The following is a 24,000-nucleotide window of genomic DNA, read 5'->3' on the forward strand; positions in this document are numbered from 1 at the left end:
GGGCGGGGCGCGCGCCGGAAGCGGAAGTGACGGCAGAAGCGCGGCGGCGCGATGGCGGCGGCGGTGCTGGCGGCTGCGCGGCTGCTGCGTGGCGCGAGGGCCGGAGGCTCGCGGCCCAGGTGAGTTGTGCTGCCGTGTGGGGCGTCCGGGCCTTGCTCCTCCGCGGCTCGTGCCGGGGCGGCAGGCGGGCGTCGTCGCTGAACCCGGAAGCGTCGCGGTCGGGAAGGAATGCTCGGCCACAAGATCACGGAAAGCCCGAGCAGTGACTAGGGGCGCCCGATGGGGGTGACCGTTGAGCCGCAAGACGAAGAAGGGGTCGTCATTCTCGGGGCCAGAGAGCAGGAGCTGTGGCGGGTGACGAGCAGGCGCCAAGACCGAGGGTCTTGGCGAGCCGGACCTAGCCCAAGCGGGGAGCCCGGGGCTAGGTGCTGCCAGGGCCTCGGGCCAGGTGAGGGCCGTGGCTTCTGTTAGACTAAGAGGAAGCTGTCCCAGTCCACCTGCTCCCGAAGTGACCTCCTGTTAGGAGCCCGTTTCGCAGAGGAGGTCGTGAAGACCCGAACAAGCCAGCCTCGCGGCCTCAGGCCCTGTGACTGAGTCCGCTCGTCCTGTAGCCATGAATCTTCAGAAACGGAGATGTTGACTTTTAACGTGGACAGAACATAACTGCACGGAAGCAGCCTTCACAGGTGCACCGCCTGCAGTTTGTAGTAACTGGTCTTTTCCCTTGTAGGTTTGGACCCCCTGCGCACAGACAGTTTAGTAGCGGAGGCGCCTATCCCAGCGTCCCTCTTTCTTCTCCCTTACCTGGAGTACCCAAGCCTGTTTTTGCTGCAGTTGATGGACAGGAAAAATTCGAAACCAAAGTTACCAGGCTGGATAATGGGCTTCAAGTGGCATCTCAAAATAAGTTTGGACAGTTTTGTACAGTAGGAAGTAAGTACTGTGGTGTGTTGCAGGTGTTCCCTGGTGTTTTTTTTTTTTTTCTTTTTTTTTTTCTTTTTTTAATAATAAGTTGTAGAAGGACACAATACCTTTATTTTATTCGTTTATTTTTATGTCGTGCCAGTCCTAGCCCCCCAAGTACCCATTTTTGGTGGTAGTAATTGTGTATAGTCCTCCCTTCCCCAGCTCTTTTTAATCTTTCTGTAATTTTTAAGTTTTCATTTCACACAGTGTAGGTTTTCAGTGTGACAATGTGTATGCCTCTGAGGGTGTTGAGCATGTTCATCACCCTCATGCAGTTTTGTCTTAAGTCATAGTCTCAATTTTGAACAGTTTGTCTTGCTTAGATCTCTTATTTTGAATATCTGACATAATCTGTCAATTTACTTTTTATTACTAGTTCTTGTCAACTCAGGATCAAGATATGAAGCGAAGTATCTTAGCGGAATTGCTCACTTTTTGGAAAAATTGGCATTTTCGGTCAGTGTCCAATTTGTGTTGTGTGTCGGGCACGTATGTACTAAAGATCAAACCCAGGGCATTATGCATGCTGGGCAGGTGCTTTACCACTGAGTGATACCCTTACCCACTCAATTTGGGATTTTGGAGACTGCTGAGGAAGGGGTGTTTCAGTTTGTCTTTTTAAGGAGGATTATTTTGATAAATGACTCAATAAATTAATGCTAATAAAAGGCCTAAAAGAATTAGTTTTTGTATGTTTTGAAAGTGAAATTAATTTTTTTCTTGAAAATTTTATTTTTGGGGTTGTTTTGGATTCTTATTTAAGTTTTTCTATTTATTTGTACTAGTCTACTGCTCGATTTGACAGCAAAGATGAAATTCTGCTTACTTTGGAAAAGCACGGGGGTATCTGTGACTGCCAGACCTCAAGGTACCAGCTTTTATGTGCAGACTTACTTTATGACCATGTGGAACTGTGTCCATGTGGAACTGCCCTTCTCATCCTTGATCAGAGGCTGTGGAGATTAACGGTGAGAAAGGAGTTGAGCGAAGAAAGGGGGCATGGCTTACATGGAGTAGCAGTATCTGGAAGGACACTTCCCTATCAGTTCAGTGTGGGTATTGACTGGGGACAGAGCAGCCCTCTGCCTGGGATACTCACGATAAGAGCAGAGGGCCACAAACAGCACTCTTGGCACAAGAGCCAAGAGTGGTAAGCATCCAGGGGACATGCAACAAACTTGGTCTGGAATGGGGAAAGGAATCTTGGGAAATGAGGCACTGGGGTCTGCTACACAGATGAGGTAGGGCCATGCCAGAGCCAGGCACAGCCAAGGCCAGATAGCAGTATCTGTTGGGGACAGAGGAACTCTGTGTGTAACTGGAACACACGTGGGAAGACACAAGGATTGGACTTTGCCTGCCACCTGTAGAGCATGCTCAGACAGCTCTGGGCCACATGAGATGGTGCAGACAGAATGTGGACTGTCAAAAATGGTCAATGAGTTAAACCTGAGTGAAAAAAAATTACATGAAAGACAAACACCAAGAATTTAATTAGTGGGGAGGAAGCCTAGCATTTAGGTCCTCTGTGTCCTTGCCTAAACTTCTCCTCCCAGGTAAATCCTCCCTTGGTCAGGCAGGACTCTTTCCTGACTCGGATGCAGCCCGCTCTCAAGCTTAGGCCGTGGAGCTGCAGACCACTCACTTCTCAATGTGAGGCCTCATGCTGAGTAAATGGTCCAGCTGGACAACAGGCTCCATCCTTGAGCTGTTGAGGCCCAGGCACATTCACATGTTGACCAGTGGGTTGCCAGCAAGGCTTGGAAGGTATCGGATAAAGTGCTTCTCCTTTCAAGAGAACATGGCTTGTAAAAACCTTGGTAGGATTGGCTCCATTCAATTCAAGAGTGTCCTTATCTGAAGAGCTTCTGTTGTCTGTTGCTGTGTTTCCTCATGCTCTAGGAAGAGGTAAGAGGAAGGGCTGGGTGTTGCTCATGGGCAATTTCTTGCCTAGCATGCTCGAGGCCCCAGGTTCAGTCCCCTGTATCATAGAAAAAGGGGGAAAAGGAAGTGTCTGCTGGTTTTTAACAAAATGATGGGAAGTCCCTGCTGACGGGGAAAGCTTGAGAGCCTGAGCCCAGCACCTGGCATTGATGTCTTCCAGAGATACCACCATGTATGCTGTGTCTGCTGACAGTAAAGGCCTGGACACTGTGGTTGGCTTGCTGGCTGAGGTGACTCTGCACCCCCGCCTGACAGGTATGGATCTAACAAGGGTGTGTTCAGGTTGGAGAATAGCCAGAGGGTCTGTTAAAGGGCCACAGCTGTGAGGAACAATCCCATATTTTTGGTATATAGTTTCATTGGGGATAATGCTGCTAAGGCTGGGGCCGTAATTCAGTGGCAGTGTGTCCTTTGCATGCACATGGCCCTGGGTTCAATTCCCACCACCAAAAATGAAGGGGAAAAATATCCTTGGCAGTTTAGAGAGTGCTTAGTGCTTTGTCATATCTCTCTGTGCCCTTTTTCGTGAAGTTTCAGAAATGTCCTTCAACTCATGTGCAGTAACTTGGGAGACTGAGGAAAGTTTGAAGCCAGCCTGGGCAACTTAGCAAGACCCTTAGCAACTTAGCAAGGCCTTATCTCTAATTTTTTAAAAAAGGGCTGGGGATGTGGCTCAGTGGCAGAGTACCCCTGGGTTTTATCCCCAGTACCAAAAAGAAAAATTCTCTTCAAACTTATTTTTAAACACACTGACTGGCATACTGTTGGCATTTTCCTGGAATTTTCCTTGGCCTTGCAAATGGCAGAACTTGGAGTTCCCTGCCAGGAGTGGTCAGCAGGAAGGCATGCTAGTTGTCCCAGCCATCTGGCAGGTGCCATGTCACAGCAGCTGACCTCAGTGCCCTGAGGTCTTAAGATCATGTTTTACTGTGGCATCTGATGAAGTGGCACCCCTGACGTATGGGTCTGCATCTGTTTCCTAAGCACTGTGGGTTGTTTCCTAAGCACCCTTGTGTCCTTACAGCACACTCTGCGATGCTCAGGTCAGGTATCTTCAGGGCCTTTTACAGGTGAGACAGCAGAAACTTGGAGCAAGTTCAAGTGACTGCTTCATGGCAGAGGGGACAAGAGGTTCTGGTTCCTGCTTGGCTGGCTTTCCCCCTCACCCAGGTGCCCTAGGGCTGCCCTGGATGAAGGCAGAGGTGACCATTGTGCCCACCAACACAGGAACCTCAGACCCACTCAGCTGCTTTTGGGTTAGTGCTGCCAGTGCAGACTGAACTTTGTTTTCGGGTTCCCTTGCAGATGAAGAAATAGAGATGACACGGATGGCTGTCCAGTTTGAGCTGGAGGACCTGAACATGCGACCTGACCCTGAGCCGCTTCTCACTGAGATGATTCACGAAGTAAAAGATGAACCCACATGTGCCCGTGTTCTCATGGGGCCTTCTCACACATGGATGGGTGGCAGGTCCCTGCTGTCGTCCCCCTGCTTATGGAACAGTTGACACACAGTCTTTAATTTTTTGGGGGTGCTGGGGATCGAACACAGGGCTTTGTGCTAGGCACAGCCCCAGCCCCTCCAGGACATTCTTTATTTCTGAATCTGCAGTGTATGTGAAGTTTGCATTTTCCACTTCTAATAGTAACAAAATCTTTACTATCTCCATCTGTAGAATGACTCTTATTTTGCTTTTCTTGTGAATTTTCATTCTGGAGAAATAGATTCTACTACTTCTATGAATACACTCAGCTGCAAATGGCAGCCTGAAGCTGGACTCCCCAGCCCTTGTTGGGTTTTCCGGAGGTTGAGTTGGAGGCAGGTGACAGCTCCTTGCTGGGGACCTCCTGCTTTCTCATGTGTGCCTGTTTACCTTCCTCCCTCTCTCAGGCTGCTTACAGGGGGAACACCGTGGGCCTCCACCGTTTCTGCCCCATAGAGAACATACCCAAGATTAACCAGGAAGTGCTCCATTCCTACCTGAGGAACTACTATACCCCCGACCGCATGGTGCTGGCTGGAGTTGGTGTCGAGCATGAGCATTTGGTGGAATGTGCTAAAAAATACCTACTGGGAGCCCAGCCAGCCTGGGGGAGTGCCGGGGCTGTGGACGTTGACAGATCTGTAGCACAATACACCGGGGGCATTGTCAAGGTAGTGAGGAAGCCCTGGCGGTCTTGCACTTCGCCTTCCTCTGGCATGAGCTTTTGATACGTTATGGGTGTGTTCTTACCCAGGGTTGCTCTTCCTCGGAGCTCCATCCCCAACCCTTTTTGAGACAGGGTCTCACTAAGTTTTTGAGGATGGCCTCAACCTTTCCATCCTTTTGCCTGGGCCTCCTGAGGAGCTGGAGTCACAGTGTGGGCCACTGTGCCCAGCCCTGTGGTGGTTGTGCTTGTGCTCTAGTGTACAGCATAGCCCACGACCGTGGGAACACATGCTGCTTTTGAAGGAGCTCATCAGGGCTGAGGAGCCTCAGCACATGTGAGCGTGGCTCTTTTCTCCTGGGAGGGAGCTTGCCATGCCTTTGCTGGTTTTCTGCATAACATACGTTTGCTCTTGGTTACAGCTAGAGAGAGACATGTCCAATGTCAGCCTTGGCCCAACCCCCATCCCAGAGCTCACACACATCATGGTGGGGCTTGAGAGCTGCTCCTTCCTGGTGAGTCCAGGCCTGGATCAGGCAGTGTACCCTAGGACGCGAGTCTCCCTGTGCTGAATGCTGCCCCTGTCCTTGCAGGAGGAGGATTTTATCCCTTTTGCTGTGCTGAACATGATGATGGGAGGAGGGGGCTCCTTCTCGGCTGGCGGGCCTGGCAAGGGCATGTTCTCCAGGCTCTACCTCAACGTGCTCAACAGGTTTGTGGCCTTCAGTGGACAGGGCTGTCCTCAGGCTACTGTATGTTTGGACCAGTTTCCTGTGGCCTACATTGGCCGTACACCTTTCCCAGCCAGGCCATGTTCCCTCAGGCACCACTGGATGTACAATGCGACCTCCTACCACCACAGCTATGAAGACACTGGCCTCTTGTGCATTCACGCTAGCGCTGATCCGAGACAGGTGAGGCATAGCTAGCAGCCCTGGGCGAATGGGGTTGGGTTTGCCTGTGGCCTGCCCTTCTTGCCAGCACTCCTGGAAACTCCAGACCAGGGTCTTGCTTATAGGGTCAACAGGCTGACGTGCAGCACACATCCTCATCTCCTACTCTCTTAGGTTCGGGAAATGGTAGAAATCATCACAAAGGAATTTATTTTGATGGGCGGAACTGTGGATACGGTGAGTAAGCTCTGAGCCATTTCCAAACTTCACCTGCCGTCAGACAGGGAGAGAGCCACGTGAAGGGGTAGCCAGCTGTGGGGCTGGCTTGCTCCACGCTGGGGACAGTCTGTGTGCTCGGCTGCCCCAGGAATGGTGGTGATTCAAGCAGTGTTGTGCCAGGTGGGCACCCTTTCCCCTTGTTTATGCCTGCGTTTTTGTTGCCTGTTTGCTGGGAGCAGTACTGGAGATTGAATTCAAAGGTGCGCACTCCTAGCCCTTTCAATTTTGAAACAGGGTATTACTAAGTTGCCCAGGCTGGCTTTGAGCTTCTAATCCTCCTGCCTCCCTTGGTTGAGTTGCTGGAGTACGGATGTTACTACAGCACTCAGCTTAGCAACTAATTGTTTTAGCTTAATTTTTGATATCTCAGCTGGATGTTTGGAAGCCTAGTTGCTTTCTTTACCAAATAAGCCCATTGCCTGTGGGCATGGGGGGATGCCTGACCGTGTCACCGGTCCATGCATGTACAGCGCTGGAGGTTGCTGTCTGCCTCTGAGTCCTGCAGCACGACCTGGCCTTCAGGCTTCCTCTCCTGCTATGCCCACATGTGCCTTTTTAAGTCAGAAAACAGGCATTATTTAAGACGTAATGTGCTTGCAAATTAGCACTCTTCATTTTCATTTGTGTCTTGTTAGAAAAGTATTTTCCACTTATATGAAGTCAATTTGAGATAAACGCTTGCTTGAAGTTGCAAAAATTTTAAAAACCCATGTTGAGTGAGAAATTATTTTACTTAAAAACAAGGATCTCTGCAGCCCTCTGCACACTGTTTCTTGGAGCATGGTGGCTCCCAGGTCTGTTTGCATGTCGTTGTATGCCACTCTGTTCTGTCCCTCCATGAACCTGATCCTCCAGACCACAGTTTAAGTTCACATCTGGTCAGGGGCTTCCTGGACCCCTTGCATGTGGATCTGCACCTAGGCCAGGATTTGCATTTTGTCATTTTCCTCCTGACCTTGCTGTGTGGCCAGCTTTGGGGCCCTGGTTAGGTATTTCCCATTTCCTCACATGCTCTGAGATGGGCAAGAGACAAAGGAGAATCAGGGCCACGTGTCTCCCCATCTTAAGTGTGGCAGAGGCCCTCTCGGGTGTAGCTCCTGCCCAGAGAACCTGGGGGCTGAATAAGCTGGTGTCCTAGGCTCAGACGTCCCTGTGTCCCTTGTATTCATTGCTGCACACAGGGAAGGCCTTTGTGCTCGGACACATTCCCACCAGTCCCTCTTTGAGTTTGTGGCAACTGTAGGTGACCAGGTGGGTAACTGATGACGTGACCCTCAGGTGGAGCTGGAGCGGGCCAAGACACAGCTGATGTCAATGCTAATGATGAACCTGGAGTCCAGGCCTGTCATCTTTGAGGACGTGGGGAGGCAGGTGTTGGCCACACAGTCCAGAAAGCTGCCCCAGGAGCTGTGCATGCTCATCCGTGAGTATGCGCTGTGTGGCCTGGGTGGAACTTGGAGGAGACTGCACCTTGCTACAGAGGGACAGTTGGGTGCCCCTGTGGGCAGGTGACCTCAGCAGGGACTGGGGTGGGGCGTGGCTGGGGTGCAGATTCACTTCCAGCCTCACCCTTTGTCAGCTGGCACCTCAACCCATGACCCAACCTGGAAGGAGTGGTCATCAGGTGGGGTTTTACTGATGGCTGCAAAGTGCCAGGGGAACAGCGTGCCGTGTGTAGTGACTGCCCAGGACAGCGCCCACCCTTGAGGGCTCTGGCAGGGTGCCTCAGCACATGTTTTATTTGTAGGGGCTCTTCTGGGGTCAGCCAAAGCCTGGCACAGAGCTGCTCGGTAGGTGAGGTGACCTGTCCACCCTGGCATTACTTGCTGGTGTCACATGTCCCAAGTGGACCACCACCCCCTCCTCCTGCTGGGGAGAGGCTCCCTGCCCTCCTTCAGGAGCCTCTCCATCCTTGAGTGTGCCAGTATAGTCTCAGGGCCTTGTCTTCTGTAGACAGTAATGCTGCTGCTTGGTGTGCTCTTAGGCAGTGGCGTCCTTAACGTGTGTCTTGGTGGCTTCTGGCCCCGCTCTGAGGGAGCTACTGCAGAGGTGCAGCCCCAAGGGGTGGCAGCCTTCTTGGACCCCTCACAGGTGTGCTTATTGGACAGGTGGCCCCTCATCCTGGGAACGGCAGCCTCTATTGGGTCTCCCGTTTGCTAAGAAAAGCTCATGCTGCCATTTTGTCCCGACTCACTCTTGTCCCTGAGTACTGGGAGCGGTGAGCCCCCAGCCTGCCCCAGGCTCAGTGGCGGTGGCCCTGTGGGGAGCTGCACATTCTTGCCTGACGTCCTCACTCGCCCTGCACCAGGCAATGTGAAGCCAGACGACATCCGGAGGGTTGCATCTAAGATGCTGCGTGGGAAACCTGCCGTGGCCGCCCTTGGGGATTTGACCAACCTGCCCACTTATGAGCACATCCAGGTGGCGTTGTCCAGCAGAGATGGGCGCTTGCCACGGACATACCGGCTCTTCCGGTAGAGCCCCTCCAGAAGCAATCCTCAGAAACCCCCGCTGCTGGGAGGTGTTTCCACGTGAGTTGCTTTGCTTGTGAACTCAGTGGAGACATGTCTGGTTCTGAGAGCAGTGTGAACCATGCAACTATGAATCCTGAGTCACAGCCACAACAGCAGCCACAGCACCCCTGGGGTCGGAATTTGCCCCGACCCCATAAATGGGAATAAATGCAACCTTCATTTCCCAAGCCAAAAGGCAGGCAGGCATGGGAGTGGAGCCTGCCCACACAGCAGGCACACTGAGCAACCTGAGCAAAAGCGGTTGAGCCTGTTCCTGCTAATAAAATGGTGACCATCTTACCATGCTGCTGTCCTTTACCCTCCAGCGCAGGAGGGCTGGGAAAGTGTGTCTTTGGTGACCTTGCTCCCTGAGCATCACCTGGTCTCACCCAGTATCTCAAAGCTCTTGCCCCAGGATGTCAAGTGAGTACAGGGCCAGGGCTGCTTGGGCTTGAGGGGGCTGGTGGTGACTGGCAGCAGGCTCAGGTGGGATGGCACTGCAGTGGGCCACTGTGTGGGTTGCAGCAGTCCCTAGGTGGTCTGAGCACAGCCCTCTTGCAGTCAGGTGGAGGGACTGCATGGTCAGGAAGTCAAGCTTCTGAGCATGCTGCTTGTTTAATTCTTACTGTGATCACTACATTTTGAACACTCTGGGCATCCAGTGGAAGGGTCTGCTTGATGCCTGCTGATTGGTACCCAGTCTGCTGGAACTGGAGCTGGAGGATGCCCAGCAGGCTGCTGAGGTAATTTACCACGCTGGAAGGACGTCACTGCATGTGCCCTGAGTGCCTGGGGCAGAGCGGGAACTCAGACCCCGAGGCTCTGCTCAGGTGCAGACCCATCGTCAACTGCCACACAATCTCCACACATACTGGGAGCTCCTAACCACGCACCTGCCAGGCTGCTCTCCTCAGGGTCTCAGTGTCTCCTCAGCGTCTCCCTTCCCATCCCCTCCTCCCCAGCCTTCCTGGCCATACCCATTTTCTGCTTTCTTCTCTTTGCCTTGCCCCTCAGTGTCACCTTCGTGGACACTTCCCAGGGTAGGCTGTGTGGTCCTGAACTCAGAACCCTGGTGGCCAGTGGGGGGGGCTGGCTACTGTTGGACTCTTGTTAAAGGACAGTGTGTGTGTGAGAGAGAACAAGAGCTGTTTAAAAATCACCCTCATGCCTGGTCCTTACTTGGTTCTTTATGAAGCTTATTTTCCATAGATTTACCAACTTCATCTGCATTTGAGTTTTAGACTCATTTGCCAAGTGAAATGTTCTAAATGTCATGGCTGGTGCCAGGTTCATCACTGCGCTCTTGACCCCTGACTTTGTTAGACGTGTAACCTGCAAGACTCAGCACTCTCTCTCCAACTCAGGCCAGACTAAGAGTCTCCAGGGGCACATTGAAGTCTCTTCCATGGTTTGGGTCAGAAACTGCTGAGAAAAAGCTCTAAAGCCTTACTCCAAGTTGTTTCCACAGAATCTTGCAAAGAAATTTCAGTTCATTGATTCGGAACTTGACACACTAATTCGAGCAAAATACACATGCAGACCATCGAGTGTTTATTGAAGTAGTGGCATGGCAGGGCCCCTGGGGTTTCTCCCCCTTTATCAGAAACATTGGTACGTTGCTTTAAAGTTTATATCCCGTATTTTGGAAGCCCATACTAATAGAAGTTTTAGCATTTGTTGGACTTGCTCGTCGTTTTCAGCACGGTTCACTTGAGTCTTCACGTCACCTCTGGCCAGCAGCAGGAACGCTCAGCAGGGACTGGGACAAGACCGTCACAGTTGAGAGCTGAGTCCAGACTTCCTGCCTTTGTGTTCCATGGCCTTTTAAAACAAGAACATTGTAAGAACAGGGTGTGCATATAGACTTTCTTTCCAACATGCAGTTTTGGGCCAGAAAGAGTTTTTAAGATTCAATATATGCATTTATTTAAAAATATAAATATGGAAAAATAAATAATTTAAAGACTAGAGTGGATGTCCCTAGGTCTCTGTACATTCAAGGCTACGTCTTGTCAAGAGGATAAGATTCAAAGAGCAACAATGAGGTCGAAGCCCTCTTTAAGGAAAGGGGTCCCCAACAAGGCGTTCCCTGCCCAGCCTACGTGTCCAGGGCAGAAAACACCACTTCTGTTAACACCATGCTGTGGCTGATGTCACAAAAGCAAATGGTCTGCTGATCACTAAAACTGAGTCTTCACATAGCTGGGCTTGGCCTCTGGGGGGAGGGGAGGTGACCCCTGACTCAGCTGGGGGTGGGGAAGTGAGATGAGCACACAGGCCTCTGACATTTGGCCTGGGCTGCCTCAGCCCAAGGAGAGGGAACTGTCACAGCCTACAAGTGACCCCAACATGGCCTCAGGTGCTGCAAGGCAAGCCCAGGGTCTGACCCCCAGACACCCGTGTGGAGAGGAAGGGCCAGTTTGGTATACTGAACGTAGCAACTGCTCTGGGTGTGGGGCTGCAAGTGGAGAAGAGGCTGCGGCACTAGGCAGGTCCTCTCCACGTCTCTAGAGCGTGGGAGCTGAGACACCCTGAGAAGCCCCCAGGTGCCCGTGGGGACAACTCTTAAGGACAGGCTCGCCCAGGTACACGGAGCTGGGATGCATGGCCTGGCCTGGGGGTTGCTCGGTGAGAAAGGGCAGCCCTAGCAGCGGTTCCTCAGGACCCCAGAATGAGTGAGAGGTGTCAGGAGCACACTCTGCAGTCTTGGCCAGCCGCTCTAGGTCGCAGGTCCTCCTCCAGCAACTTCAGGAAACGGTGCAGATGGCACTGGAGTTCTGAGTCTTTATTGCTTGCTGCTTTTGAATTTCTTTTGAAATCCGCCTTTTGATTCCTATCAAGTACAGTTCTCGGTCAAACTTGCCAGCAGCTAGTGGAATGCTGTGAGGGAGAAGCAGTGTTACCAGGGCACCTCCACGCCCCAGCACAGGCTCTATCTTGGGTCAGGGCGTCCCTCATGTCCCTAGACGGAGCCCCAGGGCACTCAGGGCAGGCTGCCTGAGGGTTATGGCCTCTGCACCCCAGGGCCCTTCGGGGCTGGCTCTGCTTCGCCCTGGGGCCCAGTGGCCCAGAAGAAAAGAGCAGCCAAGCAGAAGGACTTCACTCCTAAAGCCTCCTTCCTGTTCCTTGGTCCTGAGGTCACAGGATAAGCCTCCACTGGTAACCCTAAGGATACTGGGAGCAGCTCCCTGGATAGCAACTTCGCATGGACCCCAGGGGACTGCCAGCATCCAACCCCTTGCTCCGCGCGCGTGAGCATAAGCAATGTGGGTTCTGAGCACCTGCCCAGCCCAAGGCACAGCCAGACCCTGGGAGGGAGCCAAGCAGAGGGGAAACTCACTTGTCTCGGCCGGGCCTCACTTTTACCCGGAACAGGCCGTAGACAGGGCGGTGGTCGGATGTCTTGATCCCAGGGCAGGAAGAGTACTTCACAGGACAGATGTCACCCTTGTGACGGCTTCTGTACAAGACCCGGTCCTTCAGAAGAGAGCACAGAAGCAGGAGCACTAACAAGGTGCCATTCTGCTGCAGGGCCTGGCCTGCCTGCCTCTTCCAGCTGGGCCCGGAACTTTCAGCCAAGACCCTGGAGCAAGCTTCACTGTTGGGGGGTCTAGAGACCTGTGTGGGTGGCGCCTACTCCCACCTGGCCTTCCAGGAGCGGTGGGAGCTGCCTTGACCCCCATAGCTGCCCCAGTGCTGGCACCAGGTCTGGTGGGGAGCAGAGTTGGATAGGAAACTCCCCTTATTCCCTCCAGACCTGACCGCAGGCCCAGCTATGGCCCGGGCAAGTGCAGGGCACAGGCTGTCCTGGCACTCAGAGTGCATCCGAGGGCCAGCTTGCCCGGGCCCCAGCACCTTTGGAGGACACCATCAGTCAGGGCAGACTCAGTGAGGTCGGTCCTTGGCCTCCCTGGGGCACCCCTGCGATGTCCCGTGGAGGTGGGGGCGGGGCTGGGTGCCCACCGTGTAGGAGGGGGTCCTCTGCTTTGAGGTGCTGTCGTAGGTGTCCTTCCCGATGTCAAACTTGTACGAGGGGAGGAAGTGGATGTCCGGCTCCTGGAAGCCCTTGAAGACCGACCCTGCGACACAGAGGCAGCTGAGCGTGCAGCCCGCACGTGCCGGCCCAGCCCCCGGCTGCTCACCTCTCCTCATCTCCTGGGTGAGCTGGTCATGCTGCAGCAGCGCCGGCACATCCACCTCCAGGTCCTGCTTCAGGATGGTCTCCACAGCCGTGCGCCCACCGCTCAGGCGGAAGTTAAAGTCTCCAAACCAGAACACCTCATCAAACCGGGTGGTGACATCCGCTGGGCAGTGGAAAAGTGTGTGGACACTGGTCTCCCCGTGCTGTGGCCCCCGCGACAGGCGCAGACCCCAGGCCCAGTGATGGAGCTCCGCCAACTGGGTGCCCTCCCCCTCCAGGATCTCAGCAGGACAGTGGCTCCTGGAGAAGGGTCATGGGCACCGGCTGGCGGGAGTAGCGGAAGCAGGCAGCACAGGTCTTCAGGCTCATCCAGGTTTGGACAGCTGCAGGCAACCCAGAAGCTGCCGAAGCAGTGACCCTGACACTGGGAACTGACTGCTCAGCTCCTCGCCACCCAGCCAGGGAGGGTGGTGACGATACAGACCCAGGCCAGCAGGTGAGCTAGAGTGACCCCAGCCAGTCTTGGGGCTTCTCAGGTCCAGGTACCATCTGTGCAGCAGCACTGAGTGACTTACTGCAGTCTCCTGACCTTGACTCTCAAAGCCCTAAACAGCTTCCACTAAACCATCAAGAGAACAAGGGAGGTGCCTGAGGCACCTGCCACGCAGCGCTCACCTGCGCTGGAGCGGTAGGGGTTGGTGTCTGGTACGTTCCTAGGCAGGGCCAGGGCTTGGATGGTTCTGGTGTAATCCAGCAGCCGCTCCGCCACCTTCCCATCGCCAGCTGTGAGGACAGAAGTAGGTGGGGACATGGGTTTCTGGACACACCTCTTCTGCCCCCCCCCCAGTCACCTGCTGTGAGGCTCTGGACAGCTCCGCCTCAGTGGCTGTCCTGAGCTGCAGGTCCGATCAAGGTAGCGACTCACAGGTGAAGTGGGACGTGATGAAGAGGAAGGAGGTGCCGAAGAAGGTGAAGCTGACGCCCAGGGCCCCCTTGGTCTTGATCTGGGACACGATGCGTGTTGTCACTGTGGCGCACTCCACCTCTGCCAGGGGGCGAGGATGGGGTGAGTGGCCTCAGTGACCCCCACGTAATGTACCAGCCACCTGTGCCTATGCACAATCCCACACCTGCCTGTCACGCAGTCCCCAGGGTTGAATCCTAGATGCCAAGTGCATCTGAGAGGTGGCCCTCTGTGGGACTGTCACCCTCTGGGTGCACCTGAGGCTATGGGACAGTGCACCTACCTGAGCAGAACCAGATGAGGTCCCTGCGGATAAATAAGGACACGTACAGAACCCCGTGGGCGGCCGAGGACAGTAGCACGTACCGGGGGCCCAGTGTCTCCTGCAGGCGCGTCTCCCACTCTCGCCTGCAGGGAAGAAGTGGGCAGCTGGGGTGGGGACGGCACAGCTGGAAGGACCCCAGAGGGGCTCCTGGGCGAAGGCCCCATCATCTGGCACTGAGAATGGTGGACAAGCAAAGCTGGGCCACCTCCTGGGGCTCAGAGGCCTGAGCCCTGTTCAAATGGCCAGCACCCTCTCCAGATCCCTGTGGGACCCTGCGTGAGCGCCTCTGCCTCACCCTCTGCCTGGCTGAGCTTCAGAGCAGGGGTTTCCCTTCCAGCACCTGGTGTCCACTCCCCAGGGTACCTGCCCAACAGGCCCTGGGAACTCACTGGGATGCCACAGGCTGTGTCCTGTGTCAGGATGGCTAGTGATACCCTTATGGGTCAACAAAGAGCCCACAGACAGCCAAAGGGGCCCCACAAAAATCCAGCACTGATCCTTGCTGCCTTTACAGCCTTATAAGTCAACTAATGGTTCACAAAAAAATTAAAGTCCCGTCTCAAATTCTGTAGATCACTATCTGTGAAGTAACCAACCTGGAGGCTGGCACATGGGGTTTCAGGCCCACAGCTTCAGATTCAGGCCTGTCTCAGCACTGCTGGGCCCAAGGGGCTTATAGGGGGCCCATGCTGGTGCCTACCTGTCGGAACAGCCCTCCTGCACGCCAATGACATACAGGTCCTGGGTGTAGTCGGCCTCAGTGGGCAGCAGGAACTCATCCAGGCTTGGTGGGAGCTCCTGTGGAGAGCAGCGCAAGATGGTCATCAGGGCCACTGGCTCCTCAGGCCTGGGCAGAAGCCATGGCGCAGCTGTGCCACTATCCAGTGGTGGCTACAGGGCACCCCTTCAGAAGGAGGGAACTGAGGCTACTACAGCCAACACCCAGGTGAGGTCTCCATGTCCCACGGAGCCTTGACACCTGAGGCCTCGTGTCTAGGCAGGCTGTCCTGCCTGTCTCCCTCCCTGAGCGTGCACTTGTCCATCGCCATCTCCCCACTGGCCAAGGCTGTGTCTGTGGCCCCCTACCTGCTTGACCGGCATGTGGCATCTAGTCTGTGCTGCTTGCCCCCAGGCCTCCCTGCCCCTCAGGTCAGACAGCCCTCTTGGCCAGGTCTGTTGCCCAGGCCTGGTCCCTTATGAAGCTCCTGGCCAGGGAGGTGCAGGTGGCACTGGGGCCTCCCAAGGGACGTGTGCTTCCCTTGCTCCACCTCACACCTATGCTGGGCTTGGCGGTGTTCATTGGGCCCCACCCCCCTGCACTCTTACCTTCTGACCCTGCATGTTCCAAGTGGCCACAAAGAGCGCCATGTTCCGGTCTGGGAAGTACTGGGCCAGCTCGTCTGCCCCCAGCAGGGCCCCGCTGGCCAGAAGACTCCCCTCCAAGTAGCTCCTTTCAAAGAGAAGCAGCAGAATGCTTCAGTGCCCAGCCAGGAGGGGTGGCTACAGGGACATACTCTCTGGGTCTCAGTCCCTGAGCCTGTGAGGCCAGCAGCAGGGTGGCCTGGGCCCAGAAAAGCAACAGCAAGCCCCACAGGATGTCAGCGCCCTCTCCCTGGAGCCCGAGCACGGTGCCTGCTCCAGGAGAGCTGTGCCGCTGCTGGCCCGCCCGGCCCTGCCTGAGGATGGGACGTGGCGCTGGGCTGATGAGGTGGTGGATGTCTGGGAGGTGACAGAAGCAGAGCCGAACTCTGTGCTGAGAGCAGGGCTCAGTGGACTCAGTGCTTTTCTGGGAGGGGCCTGGCTCTCCAATTCTCCCCCGGCCAACGTGGTGGACAGGTTACCACAGGAAGGCAGAGGCGCCTGTCTCAACCACCTGACTGCATCGCTGCGGGGTCTGCAGGAACAGTGGTCAGGGGCTGACCCGCTCAGGGTGCACCTTGCCTCTCCTGCCATGGGCTCTGCAGCACTGCCTGCCAAGACGCCAGGCAGTGCTGCCCCATGGACACGGTCTGTCACAGCCCTCAGCTCTGGCCGCAGACACGGGAACTTGGACTTCAGGGGACATGTGACACCCTGAAATATTACAACAGTTCTGATTTTCTTCTCGTCATTTGGAGATGTGAGCTGGTCTCCGCCTGCCACTGGTAGGACAGGCAGTGGCTGGACACACACATCCCTCCACACGGTGTCTGTGGTGCCATGTCAAGACATTTCTTTCACAATGATCCCTACTATTGTCCCTTGGTCACAGGCCACTCTTCCCTGCAATCTGGAGAGCCCATCTCCATGGTGGGCAGGGAGGCTCTGCCCACTCTCTGCCACTTCTGCCGAGGCCTCGCCTGCCCGATCACCTGAGCCACCTAGGGCCAGGGCCGTGCTGCTCCCCATCAGGCCCAGGCCGCGTCCAGCCTGCATCTGGCTGCTCTATCACCTCCCTGTAATTCTGTGACTTAACTTTCTTCCGCCTTGGGGCACCCTGATGGGCACCAAGGATGCCATGCCAGCCCCAGAAATGCCAGGACACATAAGCAGGTTCAACTCCTGGGGCCTTGGCATCCCCAGTGCCCACAGGACCTGCAGGACTGGAGAAGGTGGACTCTTCGAGACCTTGTCCGAGGACACTGCAGGCTTCTTACTCTCTTCGAGGACAGGCCTGCCTCTTAGGCCACGTTCCCCTCTGAGTCCTCTCTGATCCTGCTAGAGACAAGCCCCAGAGGGCCTGAGATGGGGCCCTGGCGATGCAGCGGGATGAAGGCCACGCTTCTCCCTGAAGTGGCTAGCTGAGCCCTGGCCACTCTCGCGCCCCTGGCCCCACACAGCCACTGTGTCCTGTCCATGCTTCGCCGCCCCCTGCCCATTCTGTATTTAGGATGGGCCCGGACTCAACGTCCTTGTGTGGCCGCCTGCAGACACAGGCAGATGGGAGGGAGGCAGCTGTCAGACAGCTGCCCCTAAGGTGTGGGAGCCCTGGGAGGCAGGGGCGGCCCTGAGGCTCCTCAGAGGACCTTGGTTCTGGACTTCTGCTGCAGGGCTGGGAGGGCTGAGCTTCCAGGAAGCCCTGCAGGGAGCACTCCCACTCGGCCTACACCGTCCCGCCACCCAGCAGCCCAGCAGCGCGGCCCAGGACACTGAGGGCAGCACCTCACAGGACCAGAGACCCAGGTCCTGGACAAGATCAGGTTCGGGACAGCAGGCGTGGGCTTCGACAGGCTGAGCCCCAAGTACGTGGGCCCCTGGCTAGGGTTGCGCAGGAGCAGGGCAGAGAGGAGGCATCGGGGTAGCACCAGGCTCTTTTCAAGCTATGAAAGTCTATGTAACATTGCAGAGTGCCAAGCACAGGAACCCAGGCCTGAGCCCCTCAGGGTGTGACAGCCTCACTCCGAGCTGTGGGGCAGCAGGGAGGGCAGGCAAGCGCTGAGCAAGTGCCACGTCCCCAGCACGCAGCCTGTGGCTCTAGGCAGCACCAGGCTGCTGCTCCCCCAGGGTGCAGAGCCCTTCCCTGCCTGCGGTTCCTGAGGGCCCCCACCCAGCAGGATCATGGCCTGCTAAATGTCCTGCTGAAATGCCAGCCTGTGCCCAGAGCCCCCCACGGCAGGGCACTGCAGGCAGCCTGGGGTGCCCAGTGTCCCTCACACACAAAGGGGTTAAACACAAGAGCGCCCAAGGTGGAACAGGAGGACCACAGCACAAAATGCAAGCAAGCAAAATGCAGGCCTGACCCCAGGAAGCAGCAGCCAGGCTGTGCCACCCTTCACCAGTGTGCCCTGCCACGGTGGGCTGATCAGGCAGGGCAAGTTCGGGAGGAGAGGAGAGGTGGCGTGTCCGGGAAGCACGCCTGGCACTGTGTGGGAACGGCTCCTGAAAGGAGACCTGCCCTCTTCTCTGTCCATGTGCACCATGTTCCTTAGAGAATGCCCTCCCACAGGCCCTACCTGCTCCGGAGGTCCTTGGTTCGGATGGGCGCCAGGAGGCTGAAGGAGGACTTGGCCGAGTGAAGGGAGTGGGTGTCGCAGGCCAGGGGGCTCCGGGGCCGGCTGGGGCCCAGGCTGCTGTGGGCCCGTACCAGCCTGGGCTGCTCATGGTGCTTGTGGTCGGCATGCTCTGAGTCGACCTTGTTTGCTGTCCTCGGGGAGTCGGAGGCCAAGTTCAGATCCGGGGTGGGCGGTGGGTGAGGGGGACACAGGCCGGCCAGCCTTGGGGAGCTCCCAGCTGGAGCAGTCTCCCTGTGCAGCAGCTCCAGGGAGGTGCTGATCATTCCAGAGAGACAGTTGCCCCAGGAGGAGGGGCTCCCACCCTCACTGCCTACAGCCCTGCGGGACTTGGGGATCTCCTGCAAGGACGTGCTGAGGCAGGGCGGGGGGCAACTGTGGGCCGGGGTCTGGGGCGCCATGTCCTGCCCAGAGCCCCTGTAGGGACTGGTCCCGCCCTGGATGGCCAGGTCTTCCTGGCTGCGTGGAAAACGCCTCCTTCTCCAGCCCTTATCATCTAGGGACAGGGTCCGCTCCAGCCTGGGCCTTGTGGGGGGCTGAGGGGTGGTGGGTTTTGCCCTGACTTGGGGATCCTCACTGCTGACTTTTGCTGGATTGCTGAAGGAAGGCATGGGGCTCTTCTCAGGGTCCTGACAGTGGGCAGCGGGAAGGGCCCCAGGGCTCGGGAGGAGGTCTTTGTTTGTGCTGGGAAGCCGTCCCTTGAGCATTCTAGCCTCCAGCTGCCCGGGAGCCTCTGTGTGACGCAGGCACGTGGCCTTGGTCGGCATCCTGGGGGCCTGGCCAACGCTCACCCAGGCAGCCTGGCCCTCAGGAAGAGAGCCCCTCCCTAGGCTGCCACCAAGTCGGGTGTCAGGGATCCACTTCGGAGGTCACCGGGAGCAGGGAGAGATGGGAGGCTCCCCTTCGGCCTGGGTGGTCCTTCTGGGGAGGGCAGTCCTGCATGGCTGGAGTCTCCCGCCTGAGGAAATCCCAGAAGCCTTGCTGTTAGGGTTCCCGGGGTCCCCTACCCCGGAGGCGGGCCTGCCGTCCTGGAGGAAGTCCGTGGTGCTGGTGACAGCCGGGTCACAGCCAGGAGGAGCTGTCCACGCTTCCTCTCCGGGCTGGGGAGCCCTGTCCCTGCCCCTGTGCCCAGCTCGGGGTGCTGCGGCGACACCAGCCCGCCCGCCCCACCCGGGGCCAAGTGGGGCGGGCGGCGCGGCCGCCAGGGCTCACCTGCGCCCGCCGCTCCCCGCAGGTCCCGCCGGCGCCCGAGGGCCCACCCACCGCGCCGGGCGCGGGCCGGGGAGGGCGCGGGGCGGGCTGGCCCCGGCCGCCCGCAGCAACGACCGCGCCCGCGCGGGGCTGAGCGCGCCCGGAACCCGGCCCAGGGGTCAGCGCACGCGGCCCCGCTCAGTGGTCACTCCGGCCCCGCCCCGCGCGCCACCGCCCCGCAGCCCGCGCGCCGCCGCAGCGGCCCCTGGCGGCCGGAGGACCGCGCCCGGCCAAGGGAGGGGGCGCTCCAGGACCACGGCCCCAGCGGAGGCCCTGGTCTCCACACTGCCCTCGCCCCAAACACAGGAAACCACAAAAGGTCCTTGAGAGCTCAAAATAGTTTATTTAACAATTTGCATTTAGGAAAAATAGCTCCCACCTCAGAGGGAGCTTCCTGGATCGAGTGGCAGGCGTCGCAGCCTGAGGCAGGATGCACTGGAGGGCCAGGGTCCCAGCAGGGACACCTCCTGGTGGTGGCAACAGGTGGGTCCAGGCACACTGGCCCGGGAAGCATTCTGGAAACTTTCTGGGGGGTCTTTCCTAGACGATGAAGTAAACCAGAAAACTGAAAGGGCTGTGCTAATTCCACATTCTACAGTCTCTACACTCAAACTCAAAACGCCAAACCGCTTATGTTCCCCCAGCAGAAACTACCCAAATCATCACCTACTGATTTTTATGAATATTGAAATCTCCCCTTTCCTTCAGTCTCTAGATCAGCAAGAATAAGGAGTTCTAAGAACAGTCGGTGAAGCCTCAAAGCTGTCTGGAGAGTGGGAGGCCTCTGGGCCTGAAGCTGCTGAAGGTGCTGAAGGTCTTGGCCTGGGCAAGACCAAGGCTCCAGATGTGACCGGCTCCTAAGGGAAGTCTGCAGGCGAGAGCACGCACCTCTAGGGCATGGAAATGGGTGCAGCCCACACAGTTCCCTGGCCAGGGGTCCGCGCAAGCCAACTCTTGGGAAGGGAGCCCCACGCTGACTGGTTACATCAGCTCTGGGGCTCCTCCCAGTGACCAGGCCAGGCATCCCGATCAGGCTGGAAATGTCTTCATTACCAGAAGGAAATGCACTCCATGGTCAGGACCTCTCTCCCCAGCTGTGAGCACCTGCAGGGTGCTGTAAAAGATGTGACTCCCAGGTCACCACACAGGGCAGGGCTACCCATGGCAGGAGCCAGGGCGCCTCTCAGGTCTTTTCTCTCGACATCCTCAAGGAACTGTAGGTTCATTTGCAATAATTCTCAGGTGGGTTGGAGAAGGTCCTGGTTTCCCAGGAGCGTCATCCCCTGAGGCAAGCCCCATCCAGCCTTGCTTCATGGGATGTTCTCAAGAGGCTGAGTGCCATGCCCTCAGATCACCCTAGGCAACTAGGAAAGGAACACCGTGCTTTCACGTAAAAATGAATCGGGTTCCCTCTATCCAGCATCTGAAAGGAACCATGGAATTAATTTTGCAATAATTCACAGAGTTGGACGGTAAGGAAGAGATGCACAGTACGACCGGCTCTGAGTTACCGCCATGTCCACTGGGGGAACGAGACCCCAGGCAGTCAGTCCGGTTCTTGGAGGAGAACCGTCATCTCAGGGCTCCAAATGCAAATCCAAAAAGGGATGACTCTAGTTCAATGCTGGGTACTTCCTCTGGCCAATCCTCCCTGGCCTTGAGCTCCCTGAGCTGATGGAGGCCTGGAACAAAATGAATAGCACTGACCTGTGTGCCCACCTCCAGGATCAGCAACCCCAGGGGCCATGTGGCAGGAGGCTGGTCTGTGAGCCACATGGACTGCTGACTTGGATCAAATGGACTAACAGGGAACTGTGTGTTGGCCTGCGCCCTGAAGGCCTTGGTGGCTGCACTTGGTCCTTCCAGGCAACTGGAACCACAGAGGCCTTTTCCACGGTGGTTCTGTCAGGGCCACGAGACCCGAGGCCAGTTCTGCAGAGCTGGCCAGCTGCGTGTACAGGTAATTGAGGAGTGGCCAGCGGCCAGTGGCCACCTGCTGTACACCAGGCATCAAGGGCACCAGGCATCAAGGGCAGAGCGGCATCTCCTCCCCCTCCTCGAGATCCACTGGGCCAAAGGCAAGGGATTGGGCAAAGCTACAGGCAAGCACAAGATGAAGGGACAGGAGAAGGAAGTGACCCCATCTGAGGCTGACAAGCAGACAGATGCAAGTGGAAACTGGGACGCAGCGGTTGTGGGGCCGCAGCCTCATCTGCACCCCCAGGACAACTGTGGCCAAGAGCCTGTGGGCAGGTGGCCAGTTGAGGGCAGAGTCTGCATGATAACAGGGCCAGGTAAGCTTCACATTTAGAATCCCAAGATGCCCACCCAGACCTCTCCCCCTATTGCACTCCCCCTGAAATGGCAGTCAGACCACACTCCACAGGCAAGAGACTGGACAGAAGAGAGAAGAAAGAGGCAGAGCAACCAGAGAGCACTTCAGAACATTTCCCCAGAGGAGGCACGCAAAGGCCGGCTGGCCAGGGGTCCAGCCCGCAGCATAGGCACCCGTGGCACACAGATATAGGCCCTGGAGGGCAGAGACTTCCCCCCAAGCTTCAGAAAGGACGAAAACCTTGGAGTTCCAAGAGTGGGCACCAGAAAATGTCAAGAACGCCTTGAATTCTAAAGAGAACTCCTGCCAGGAACTCCACCAGCAAAGCCGCCAGGGCAGCAAAGCGTGTTCGACCTTCCGAGCCATCTCTGGGATAGGCAAAGATCACTCACCTGTGCCAACTGGGAAGGGCTGTAGAAGGGCACAGTTCCGCTAAGAGGGTCCCCTGCAGGGCAGTGGTCACTGGGAGCCTGCAAAGCACAGAGAAGTCACCTCAGAAAGGCGGGACTGCACAGCAGTCACTGTCCACCTGCAGACATGGGCCACTCTGCAAAAAGGACTCCAATCCTCTCAAATGGGTCACAGGAGCAGAATGGGGACAGTGTTGGCAACACTGGGTGTCATTACTAGATGGTTCACAGGATAATGGCAAAAACCAAAGCAACATGTAGAGCACAATGCTTCAAACACCAGGACATGCACAGACAGAGCGTGGCCCCGAGATGCTGCTGGTGCTGGCCAAGCAGCTAGTGGCCTTGGAGCATGACAGAATCCAGGGTCTTGTGTGCAGCCTCTGTGACAGGGTGAGCCGGGCCCCCGATGTACCAAGGTGGGGCATTCCTCCACCTGCCCAGCTGGGACGCAGGACGGCCAGCAGGGCCGCACTCCTCCAACTGCAGCAGACTTCCTCACACAGCCTCAGCAAGGAGGGCAGCCACACTCGGCACAGCCAGGGCCAAGACCCATCACGTGGAAAGCCAGTGCAGGAGAACCACAAAACATGTTCAACTCTCCCTCCTGACACCGCGGGGTGGGTTTTGCTGTGGGGCCATCTGGACAGCCAACCATGAGGGCCAGGCAGCAAGAGGAACATGCAGCCCTGGTCAGTGGTGCTCGAGTAGGACCAGGGTGTCGGTCACAGGTGCAGAGCAGCCCAGCAGGGGCAGGCTGAAGGCATGGCCGCACGAGCAAGCTCTGGAGAGAGAGGACTGCCAGCCACGGTACCTGGTCAAAGTGCTGGCTCACTTCCGGAGGCAGCGCACTCCCTGAGCCACAGCACAAGAGCTGCCAAACAGCAAGAGCACACCCGATGCAGTCACTGCTGCAAGCTGTGGCCTAGCTGTACACAGCTTTGAGGCCATTAGAAGTAATGTGCTTCCAACAGAAGATGCCCGCTAGCTTAAAATCCCTCTTTCAATCTAAAGTGCTTGTTAAGAAACAACCATTGGTCGGGGTGGCACTGGGGGTCTGTCCAGCCCTCAGCCTGCAGCTTGGGGCCACTCCAAGGAGCCTTGGTGGAGAAGGGCAGTGCCTCACACACTCCTCGGAGCTCCCCCAGGTGGTGGCTGCACAAATGCCCCTCCAGGACACGCCTCCTAAGTGCTCAGACCCTCAGCGGCCTTTCCCTGCGTGTGCACACTTTCAAAAGGAAAAGGCCACTGATCGATGCGAAGGGGCTGGCCGAGCCAGACCCCAGGAGGATGTTTGTGCCAGTGCTCCCTCCTCTCCTCCCTGGGAGCACCCTGTCTATGTGGGGAGTCAGGACCCAGGGAGTGCCCCCACGCATAGCTCTAACATCCGCCCAGGAAATATGCAACGGGCAATTACCCACCCCAGGAACTGAGGTCTTTCACACCAGGCAGAGAAATGCTGTTACTCTGTGGCCCAGGTCACGCCCAGGCCCCAGCGATGCGGTCAGGGAGGGGATGTCTCCCAGGGGACACCGACACAAGCCTGGCACAGTCTGCGAGGCAGCGCTGAAGCCCTGCAACAGCTGCTTTTGCTGCTTTGGTACTACCGTCACTTTCATGTCACAGAGGGGCAACTGAGACTTTGGAGAGGTGACACAGGCATGAAGAGGGGAGCCAGCACCCCAGACCAGCTAGCTCCAGAGGCCATGCCTGAGCCTGTATCCACAGGGCTGTATGCTTTGCTTGACTTTCATGGCTGATGGGTCATTTCTTCTTTTTTTTGAACTTGAAAGTGACTGCATTTCACTTTCCTGACTTTCTCAAGTGGTAAATACACGTGGC

At 56.7% G+C, this 24,000-nt stretch overlaps 3 protein-coding genes across 14 annotated transcripts in view; 1 reads left to right on the forward strand and 2 right to left on the reverse strand.

Annotated features, from left to right (window-relative positions):
- The first annotated feature begins 14 nt into the window (after positions 1-14).
- On the forward strand, positions 15-9,044 carry PMPCA (peptidase, mitochondrial processing subunit alpha). 7 transcript variants are annotated; one of them, XM_079113301.1, is made up of 13 exons: positions 15-119; positions 731-933; positions 1,343-1,422; positions 1,752-1,834; positions 3,071-3,165; positions 4,216-4,316; positions 4,802-5,065; positions 5,481-5,573; positions 5,652-5,770; positions 5,882-5,972; positions 6,126-6,188; positions 7,509-7,653; positions 8,539-9,044. In XM_079113301.1, the coding sequence occupies exons 1-13, from the start codon at positions 52-54 to the stop codon at positions 8,706-8,708; spliced, it is 1,575 nt and encodes a 524-aa protein (XP_078969427.1). In that variant the 5' UTR covers positions 15-51; the 3' UTR covers positions 8,709-9,044. The 7 variants fall into 7 exon arrangements, with proteins under 7 accessions (XP_078969427.1, XP_078969429.1, XP_078969428.1 ...); XM_079113303.1 differs by lacking the exon at positions 8,539-9,044 and adding an exon at positions 8,339-8,532; XM_079113302.1 differs by lacking the exon at positions 8,539-9,044 and adding an exon at positions 7,810-8,315.
- A 1,233-nt stretch (positions 9,045-10,277) lies between these two features.
- Positions 10,278-19,561, reverse strand: INPP5E (inositol polyphosphate-5-phosphatase E). Of its 3 annotated transcripts, none has more exons than XR_013759654.1 (12): positions 19,375-19,559; positions 18,106-19,120; positions 15,500-15,623; positions 14,874-14,971; positions 14,132-14,256; positions 13,810-13,929; positions 13,560-13,667; positions 12,886-13,047; positions 12,707-12,822; positions 12,084-12,220; positions 11,441-11,623; positions 10,278-10,564 (listed from the first exon to the last, which is right to left on the reverse strand). XR_013759654.1 is itself a non-coding variant. In XM_079113299.1 (12 exons), the coding sequence occupies exons 2-12, from the start codon at positions 18,927-18,929 to the stop codon at positions 10,517-10,519; spliced, it is 1,998 nt and encodes a 665-aa protein (XP_078969425.1). In that variant the 5' UTR covers positions 18,930-19,120; positions 19,375-19,561; the 3' UTR covers positions 10,278-10,516. The 3 variants fall into 3 exon arrangements, 2 of the variants coding, with proteins under 2 accessions (XP_078969425.1, XP_078969426.1); XM_079113299.1 differs by having other exon boundaries at positions 11,441-11,576; positions 19,375-19,561; XM_079113300.1 differs by having other exon boundaries at positions 10,278-11,623.
- A 175-nt stretch (positions 19,562-19,736) lies between these two features.
- The window catches only part of SEC16A (SEC16 homolog A, endoplasmic reticulum export factor), a 35,438-nt gene continuing 31,174 nt past the window's right edge, over positions 19,737-24,000 (reverse strand). For all 4 annotated transcript variants that reach the window (XM_079112975.1, XM_079112974.1, XM_079112972.1 and 1 more), the window contains exons 28-29: positions 22,141-22,218; positions 19,737-21,095 (exon numbers count right to left, since the gene is read on the reverse strand). In XM_079112975.1, the coding sequence (XP_078969101.1) occupies positions 21,027-21,095; positions 22,141-22,218 (147 nt within the window). In that variant the 3' untranslated portion in view covers positions 19,737-21,026. The remainder of the gene's footprint in view (positions 21,096-22,140; positions 22,219-24,000) is intronic.

Source organism: Sciurus vulgaris (genome assembly GCF_902686455.1).
Source record: "Sciurus vulgaris genome assembly, chromosome: 15".
Classification (NCBI taxonomy): domain Eukaryota; kingdom Metazoa; phylum Chordata; class Mammalia; order Rodentia; family Sciuridae; genus Sciurus; species Sciurus vulgaris.